At 42.4% G+C, this 9,792-nt stretch overlaps 1 protein-coding gene across 9 annotated transcripts in view; it reads right to left on the reverse strand.

Annotated features, from left to right (window-relative positions):
* LOC133628450 (arrestin domain-containing protein 3-like) overlaps positions 1-7,313 on the reverse strand; it is a 31,829-nt gene extending 24,516 nt beyond the window's left edge. For 6 of the 9 annotated variants that reach the window (XR_009820691.1, XR_009820690.1, XM_062016603.1 and 3 more), the window contains exons 1-2: positions 6,643-7,270; positions 1,827-1,908 (exon numbers count right to left, since the gene is read on the reverse strand). Coding sequence is in view for 7 of the 9 variants with exons in the window: in XM_062016603.1 (XP_061872587.1) it covers positions 1,827-1,908; positions 6,643-6,922 (362 nt within the window). In the remaining 2 variants the exon portion in view is untranslated. Of the gene's footprint in view, positions 1-1,826; positions 1,941-6,642 lie in introns of all 9 variants that reach the window. The other 3 variants (XM_062016605.1, XM_062016608.1, XM_062016609.1) reach the window with 3 other exon arrangements.
* Positions 7,314-9,792: the final 2,479 nt, after the last annotated feature.

The following is a 9,792-nucleotide window of genomic DNA, read 5'->3' on the forward strand; positions in this document are numbered from 1 at the left end:
CAGGACACTTATCGCGTTCCCTGCCCTGCCCCGTTTCCCTGCTAGACAGGATAGCTTGTTTTATGTTACTTCTCCCCCTGCCCCCCCAAGTCCTTTAGTTTAAAGCCCGCTTGATCAAGTTGGCTCGCCTGTTCCCAAATATTCCAGTGTCCTTATGGGAGAGATGAATTCCATCCTGTCCTATCAAGTTAAAGTCCCCAAAGAAGGATCCATTATCATGAAAACCAAAACCTTCCCGTCGGCACCAACCTCTTAGCCAGGAGTTAACTTGACTGATTTTTGCACTGGTGACTTCCCCTTTACCTCTGGTGAACAGGATGGAAGAGAAGGTAACCTGTGCCCCCCTACCCTTCACTTGCTCCCCCAAGGTTTTAAAAACCTTTTTGATTCTGGAGATATCATGTCTCATTACATCATTCATCCCCACATGGAAGAGGAGTAGGGGATGGTAGCCTGCGTCCCTGACGAGCCGTGGCACTCTCTCAGCCACATCACAGATCTTGGCTCCCAGCAGGCAGCACACCTCTCGTGACTCCTTATCCAATTGACAGATGGATCTCTCAGTCTCTTAGCAATGAGTCACCCACAACAAGCACCTGTCGCTTCTTTCTACAGTACCCATTACCTGTTGCTGGTGGAGCAGCTGATGGTGAATTGTTTGCTAGGATTTCCCCTTCTGGAGCTTGCTCAAAGTCCCCCGTTGCCAATGCCTCATATTTATCTGTAGTTGGCACTCTGGAAGGGGGATTATGAAGACGAGCCCTACTTTTTTTTTTTTGTTACCAGGTTCAAGGCATATCGGATTCACTGGAGGCTTGTACCTGATTGTGGAAGCCTCTGTCGATCTCCACCTCCGCCCCTCTAATACTACAGAGTCTAACAACGGTTTCCTGCAGCTCTTTCACCTGATGCTGCAGCTCTTGAACTTCAGGGCACCTAGGAATTAGTCTAATATTCTGTCAACTATTTTTAACCTTAATGACTTCAGTGCTCGGCTTTTACACATAAAAGGCTCCTCCTACCTCTCTTCTTTCATCTACTTCCAGACTCTCTCTGCTCCTTTAATTTTCCTGCAACTTGTGTTTTAGCCAATTTCCACATTGGTAACTCCTCTATGTTTAAATCTTCCCTTCACAACGTATACATTAGACACCTCAAACTTTTTGGGTGGGTGGGTGGGTGGCAATTTATCTTAAGACTTCTGCTATCACTCTTGCTTCACAGAACTCTGCTTTCCGAGACAAGGGGAATTAGGTACGGGAATGTTTCTTGCTTCACTCACTCATCCATTTGCTGGTTTCCATCCTGACTTTTTGCATAAAGGCCAGCCTGAGTACATACATCCTATTTAAGCTAGAAAAAAATACAATCTCTTATTTTGTTCAAATGTGGTTAAGCTTACCAAGTCTGTTTCAGACTGACTCCGGAACAGTTAAGCCGTTACTTTATCACTAGTTCCAATGGCCTGCATGGCTCCAGTAAAATCTTGTTTCATTTAGAAAGTACCTCAGCCACTCTGCAGGACTCAAGTGACACAAATCCCCCTTCCTTCTCCTGTGAAGGGGTAAAATACTATAAGACACAGACCTCGGTCAAAAGAGAGGGTAACCAACTGGGCAACAATGAGCTCCTGTTTTGTGAAAAACTCTTAATCAGTTTAAAAGCCATCTCTTCAGTTTAATAAGATTACGTCCTCTATTGCATGTCTGAGCACAACTCCAACTACCATTGAAAAGGCTTCCTCTCCACTCAAAAGAATTTTTCTTAAGCAAGTACGTATCTTCACCTTCTCTCACGCAAGCTGTGTACTGCACGTAAGTACTTACATCTGTGGAAGCTCAAAGCTGAATGCATATTCATGCCTTCCTGAATGAATGGTGTGAAGGCCTTCTTCAGAATTGTCACCATCTAGGAGGTAAAAACCCAATATGCTATTCCACCTGTGAACATTTTGCACAGCACATTATATAGGCTTCTTTTCCAGAATAAGAGGGATTTATACAATCTTTACAATATTAACAACACAGCGTCCCAGAAACAAATCTCTACAGCTCATTTGTATTAACTGCTAGATGTATGGCTGCAGAATTTTTAAGGTTAGGTGAGATTCCAAGATTCACCTTACGTAAAAGCAGAAGCTAACGCGTTTTAATTTATGATCTCGATTCCGAGTACTGACATAGTTGTAACTGCTGCCATTTCAAAGTCTGTCTGAAAGATCTCCAACAGTATTAAGTGACCTTAGTATTAAGTCTGCTACATTAATATATTAATTTCAGTAATTTAGCTTCCTTTTATCTCCTGCCTAGCAAGTGTCCAAAAATTGCTTTTGGTTTTGTTTATATATATATTTTTTTTTTTTTAAAAAGTACACGAGCACCACCTTGAAAGTACCAAAAAAATTCAGGGGCATGAAAGGTGGCAAGCTGTACAATGAATGTTGTTTAGAGCTAATGTATCAAAAATTCAAAGCTTAGCTCGATTTTGTTTGGATGGCAAAGACCCAAAGTGTTTCTTAATTTCAACAAGAAAGCTGACCTTGGTCTATAGTCATGACCCCTTGTATTGCTTTAAGTGCTCTGACAAATTTGTGGTTTGTTCTGATATAACTACTATGAGACCAGAAAAAAAACCCAACAAACAAACAACAAAAACAAACCACAGATCCCATCAAAATAGAAAGTTACACAGAGAAAATAATTGAGCATCTCACATACAAAAGGGCTGGGGTAATAAAAACACATATACTGGGATTATGCAAAAGACACTACCTACTGTTAATAGCCAGAAACATCATGAAGGAATGTTGGTACATGTTAGGATGTTTTTAGTTCCCACCATCCTACAAAAACGCCAATTCTCTTAATTTCTTTGGTGCACCAGTGTCCTGGTTTTGGCTGGAATAGAGTTAATTTTCTTCCTAGTAGTTGCTACAGTGCTGTGTTTTGGATTTAGTACAAGAATAACACTGATAACACACTGATCTTTTAGTTGCTGCTAAGTAGTGCTTATCCTAAGTCCAGTACATTTCAGTTCCCCATGTTCTACCAGCAAGGAGGTACACAAGAAGCTGGGATGAAGCGTAGACATGACAGCTGGCCCAAACTAGCCAAAGGGCTATTCCATGCCATAGAACATCATGCTCAGTATATAAACTGGGGGGAAGTTGGCTGGGAGGGGCGATTGCTGCTTGGGGACTGGTTGGGCACCAGTCAGCATGTGGCAAGCAACTGCATTGTGCATCACCTGTCTTTCTTGTGCTTTATTTCTCTCTCCTTTCTGTTATCCTCCTTTTCATTACAATTTTTATTACTCTATTTTAGTTCATTTTAGTTATTAAACTGTTCTCAACCCACAAGTTCTATTTTTCCCCCTGATTCTCCTCCCCATCCCACCGAGGGGTGGAAAGGAGTGAACAAGCAGCTGCGTTGCCAGCTGGGGTTAAACCACAACAACCAGAAATGCTGAAACAAATCTATGAAAAAAATATAAAGACACTAGAATGCTATTTACACAAATGTATCCTCAGTACATAATGTCACAAAATAAGAAATCTTCAATACACTGAAAGAGCAAAACAACATGTATAATGCTTTTTTTTGTTAAAAAAAAAAAAAACACAACAAAAAAAAACCCCACAAACCAAAACACACATCCCTCACACTTTTCTTTGGTTGGTCTTAAAAAAAAAAAAAAACCCAAAAAAATGCCTTTTCTTTGCACATAATTTTTTTCATCCCATCTTCATTTCCTGCCAGATCAGCAGACCCATTGAGCCTGAGCAGCAGAAGTGGGATAAACAAGTACTGAGCTGCCAATCACAGACTAGGCTGGAGCAGAAGAGAACTGGTCTAAACAGGCACAAGCAGATCCCCTGCCAGCCATTCTTATACATGCAGTATACATTACACCCCACCACATTTGCTCAGCAACTCTGCTTGCACTCTAGCCAACTACCACAGAGTTAAGGAGAGAGGAGGGGGCACCGCCCACGCCTCACCATCCAGTCTCCTCATACCACAGGACCATGCTGCTGGCTTGCCCCAGTCTGCCCTGCACTATGTGCAAGGTGGCACCCCAACCCTGCACTTCCCTCAAGAGCATGTACTGACTGTTACTGAAAGGCAATTATGGATAGTGCTGGCCAGGGGCATGGGGAGGGGAAAGACAACCAAGTGAGGGATGCGAGAGGCTGCAGGGCCACATGTCTCAACAGCCACCCCTGCTCACAGATCCTTGCTGGCCCAGTGGATGTACATGGCCAGAGACAGACTTTCCCCAAAAAAGGCAGTGTGCCCTCTGAGCCAGGCAGGCTCCGACCCCAATGAAAAGTGACCAGGATGACAGCATTCTCCCTTATCAGGGGAGCGCCCCCAGCGTCCCACCAAAGCTGCGATCGCGATCGGATCCTTAACACGGGAGGGGGAGACAGCAAGGGAGAAAGCGGTAACTGCTGAATTGAAACACTCCCCAGTTTCCCAGCAAGGCAAACTTGTACTCCTCGCTTCACAGCTGGTGCTCTCCCCCACCAGGCATACCCTGCTAACACCCGGGGTGGCCAGAGCCCGTTCGCCCCGCCCCCAGCACACACCAGAGTGTGGGCAAGAAAACCTGCTCCCTCAGCCTCGCTCTTCCCCCACGTCCTGGCCCCCTATAATCAGCAGCTGGCATCGCCTTAGCAACAGGCTATCAAACCCCAGCAAGCCAATGACAAAGCGGGGACAGGGAGCGGCCTTCCGGACTATGCTAGGATACGCTAGGTGTTGGGTTAAATCCCACTCCACGATGTGCAGTGAATGTTCGCAGTCCTGCCCCTGCAGTCGAGGGAGGGGCAGCGGTGTCCCGGGACAACTGCTTACATTTTTCACGTGCAGCAGTGCGCACCCTGTCTCACTTCTGGTGTTGGAACATGTCAGATCCGTCCCTTCCCTGCCATCTTTTGTTCTCTTTCCAGACAAAACCAAGCACCTACTATCGGGATCAGGTTTTGGATCTACAGTCCACATGCAAAGTCGTTGCTGCTGCTTAAGCAGACAGTTAGAAGCATGGAGTCGCCCTCCCATTTGTAAGCATGCATCCTGCTACGAACAACTCATGCGTGTTTACACGTTTCTGTCATCTGAAAACCAGATGTGAACGAACTTTCACATGAGAGAATTCTAAGGCGGCAGTATAGAGAACAATTAAGCTACAAAGCTACCTCGTGAGTGACCCGTGCTTGCTTGCTTGCTTGCATCACGGTAACATAATTAAAATCAACAGCAACTCCACTCTGCTACAGTAGAGCAAAAGTGCTTAACAAAAGGCTCAGTGCAATCTATACTCGAACTTCTTTAAAAAGTGCATTTTACTGCATAAGATCTCTGCAGTATGTATGCTGCATATTTTTAAAAACAAACGAAAAACCCCACAAACAAACAACTCCCCTCTCTCCCCCCCCTCAAAGAAAAAAAAAAACCAAAAAAACACAAACACACACACACAGAAAACCAAAACCAAACCAAAACACCCGACTCAAACTATGTTGTCAGGTTTAACATTTTCTTGCAGTAGGAATTCAGTCATCACTACCACCTGACATGTGCAACCAATCTGCAGAGAGAAGGAATCCTCCCTCCCTCCTTTCCTAGGACTGGTCCCAAACAGGATTGAACCGCTTCTAACAAAGGGTGGAAACTTCAGAAAAGACAAGCTTAGAGTCCCCCCTACTTTCAGAATGTAACTACGCGAACAACAAGATTAGCAAATTTAAGAGCCACAATCCCACTCACGACATAATACCCCATTTTTATACCCCAAATATGGGAATCTGCAGGGCACTTTTCCATAGGGGCTTAGCAGACCAGGTTTTCATTGAATGCAGATTCCAGAACTCCCCAACTCAGAAGCAATGCTCCGATTGTACAATACTGACCTCTTATTTGGCCTCTCAGACAGATTTTTACATTTGAGTCTCCCATAAGAGGAGCTAAATAAAAAAGAAATTAATTTACAAATACACTAGTTTAGAAAAAAAGAAGAGAGAGAAAATGACAGGTGAGGTGGCAATAGCATGTCGAAGTAAGCCACAGGGAATCTTTTTTCTGACAACAATGAACCAAACTTAAAAATCATCAAATACCAGTCTGAAAGTCAGACCCATATCTATTATGTGTCTAGAAGTCTAGTGCTCACTTTTAATTACACTTATGATTCAACAGGGTACTAACAAGAAAATAATTTACTGCATACCTGGTTTTGATTTAACAGTTATTTTCCCCACAGAGAAACAAATCCTGCTAAGAAAAATCCTGCTAGTGCTCACTAAGAAAAAAACAACACTGTATATCGAAAACACTGTATTAAAAAAAAAAAAAAAGCAAAACCTTATTAAAGGGCTCTGTTAAAAGGCAGGTATTTCAGGAAAGTCCTGTTTGCACTACTTAAAAAATGTACCTCAACACAGTTTTAATACTAAGTAAACATTCAAATAATCTAAAATAAAACCTAAGAACATAACTGACATTTCCTCATCTTAAGAAATAGCAATCTCTATGAGACTGCATATTAAAAAAAAAAAAAAGAGATAAACCCAGACAATGCAAATGTGTCTTTTTCTGGAAAAACATCTCTATGTAGTGAATGAATAAGTGAAAAGCTTACCTCTTTCATGCCCAAGTAGAACATCCTTATGGTTAAAATACTCTACTTCTTCAGCATAATTTTGTGTATAGGCAGTATTGGATCCAGCATTTCTGGATTCAGTCCAATGTACTTTTGCATGCCCTCTTGCATGAATTTTAAGAGATTTTACTCTAATTTCCCCAGTAACTTCTAAACTGACCTTTCCTGAGACTGTGTCCCCGCTAGAATAAACAGGGATATTGCTGTCACTGAGACAGTCAAAACTTATTGTGAAACTCTTCACCTTCCCCAGCACCATATTTTACACCAAAGCGTATAAAAATATACTGTAAGGAAAAAGAAAACAAAAATCAAGGCCTCATACAAAATGCAACCTTCACAACGCCTCTGTCACACAAAGAACCCGTTAACAAGATCAGCACGTCCCCTACAAACGCTTCATCAGAATTAATGAAGAGGGGGAGAGGAAAGACCCAGCACCGCAATCCCCTCACAAAGACAGCTGCCTGCACCCTGCCAGCTCCCTTTAAGAACAGATTTGTGAAAAACAACCTCACCGCGCATGCGCGAGTTGAGTAGGGACAGCGATTGCTTCGGGCAAGCGGCACATCTTTCCTGTTGTGCGCTTTTTTTCATGTTATTGTTTTCGTCTCGAGCACAGAGACGGAGCATTCCTGCGAACTCTGCTGCGAGCCTGCAGTGCCGTGTTGACATAGGTGCTGAGGAACGGAGAGGAAAAACGTCTGCGGCGAGGATGCGAAGGCTCCTTGTCCAGAGGGCTTTGATGTCTCGTCTCACTGCTTGGTTTTTCCTCTCCGTTCCTCAGCACCTATGTCAACACGGCACTGCAGGCTCGCAGCAGAGTTCGCAGGAATGCTCCGTCTCTGTGCTCGAGACGAAAACAATAACATGAAAAAAAGCGCACAACAGGAAAGATGTGCCGCTTGCCCGAAGCAATCGCTGTCCCTACTCAACTCGCGCATGCGCGGTGAGGTTGTTTTTCACAAATCTGTTCTTAAAGGGAGCTGGCAGGGTGCAGGCAGCTGTCTTTGTGAGGGATTGCGGTGCTGGGTCTTTCCTCTCCCCCTCTTCATTAATTCTGATGAAGCGTTTGTAGGGGACGTGCTGATCTTGTTAACGGGTTCTTTGTGTGACAGAGGCGTTGTGAAGGTTGCATTTTGTATGAGGCCTTGATTTTTGTTTTCTTTTTCCTTACAGTATATTTTTATACGCTTTGGTGTAAAATATGGTGCTGGGGAAGGTGAAGAGGTTTCACAATAAGTTTTGACTGTCTCAGTGACAGCAATATCCCTGTTTATTCTAGCGGGGACACAGTCTCAGGAAAGGGTCAGTTTAGAAGTTACTGGGGAAATTAGAGTAAAATCTCTTAAAATTCATGCAAGAGGGCATGCAAAAGTACATTGGACTGAATCCAGAAATGCTGGATCCAATACTGCCTATACACAAAATTATGCTGAAGAAGTAGAGTATTTTAACCATAAGGATGTTCTACTTGGGCATGAAAGAGGTAAGCTTTTCACTTATTCATTCACTACATAGAGATGTTTTTCCAGAAAAAGACACATTTGCATTGTCTGGGTTTATCTCTTTTTTTTTTTTTTTTAATATGCAGTCTCATAGAGATTGCTATTTCTTAAGATGAGGAAATGTCAGTTATGTTCTTAGGTTTTATTTTAGATTATTTGAATGTTTACTTAGTATTAAAACTGTGTTGAGGTACATTTTTTAAGTAGTTGCAAACAGGACTTTCTGAAATACCTGCCTTTTAACAGAGCCCTTTAATAAGGTTTTGCTTTTTTTTTTTTTTTTAATACAGTGTTTTCGATATACAGTGTTGTTTTTTTTCTTAGTGAGCACTAGCAGGATTTTTCTTAGCAGGATTTGTTTCTCTGTGGGGAAAATAAACTGTTAAATCAAAACCAGGTATGCAGTAAATTATTTTCTTGTTAGTACCCTGTTGAATCATAAGTGTAATTAAAAGTGAGCACTAGACTTCTAGACACATAATAGATATGGGTCTGACTTTCAGACTGGTATTTGATGATTTTTAAGTTTGGTTCATTGTTGTCAGAAAAAAGATTCCCTGTGGCTTACTTCGACATGCTATTGCCACCTCACCTGTCATTTTCTCTCTCTTCTTTTTTTCTAAACTAGTGTATTTGTAAATTAATTTCTTTTTATTTAGCTCCTCTTATGGGAGACTCAAATGTAAAAATCTGTCTGAGAGGCCAAATAAGAGGTCAGTATTGTACAATCGGAGCATTGCTTCTGAGTTGGGGAGTTCTGGAATCTGCATTCAATGAAAACCTGGTCTGCTAAGCCCCTATGGAAAAGTGCCCTGCAGATTCCCATATTTGGGGTATAAAATGGGGTATTATGTCGTGAGTGGATTGTGGCTCTTAAATTTGCTAATCTTGTTGTTCGCGTAGTTACATTCTGAAAGTAGGGGGGACTCTAAGCTTGTCTTTTCTGAAGTTTCCACCCTTTGTTAGAAGCGGTTCAATCCTGTTTGGGACCAGTCCTAGGAAAGGAGGGAGGGAGGATTCCTTCTCTCTGCAGATTGGTTGCACATGTCAGGTGGTAGTGATGACTGAATTCCTACTGCAAGAAAATGTTAAACCTGACAACATAGTTTGAGTCGGGTGTTTTGGTTTGGTTTTGGTTTTCTGTGTGTGTGTGTTTGGTGTTTTTTTTTGGTTTTTTTTTTTCTTTGAGGGGGGGGAGAGAGGGGAGTTGTTTGTTTGTGGGGTTTTTTCGTTTGTTTTTAAAAATATGCAGCATACATTACTGCAGAGATCTTATGCAGTAAAATGCACTTTTTAAAGAAGTTCGAGTATAGATTGCACTGAGCCTTTTGTTAAGCACTTTTGCTCTACTGTAGCAGAGTGGAGTTGCTGTTGATTTTAATTATGTTACCGTGATGCAAGCAAGCAAGCAAGCACGGGTCACTCACGAGGTAGCTTTGTAGCTTAATTGTTCTCTATACTGCCGCCTTAGAATTCTCTCATGTGAAAGTTCGTTCACATCTGGTTTTCAGATGACAGAAACGTGTAAACACGCATGAGTTGTTCGTATGCAGGATGCATGCTTACAAATGGGAGGGCGACTCCATGCTTCTAACTGTCTGCTTAAGCAGCAGCAACGACA

The sequence above is a fragment of the Colius striatus genome, chromosome W (genome assembly GCF_028858725.1).
Source record: "Colius striatus isolate bColStr4 chromosome W, bColStr4.1.hap1, whole genome shotgun sequence".
Classification (NCBI taxonomy): domain Eukaryota; kingdom Metazoa; phylum Chordata; class Aves; order Coliiformes; family Coliidae; genus Colius; species Colius striatus.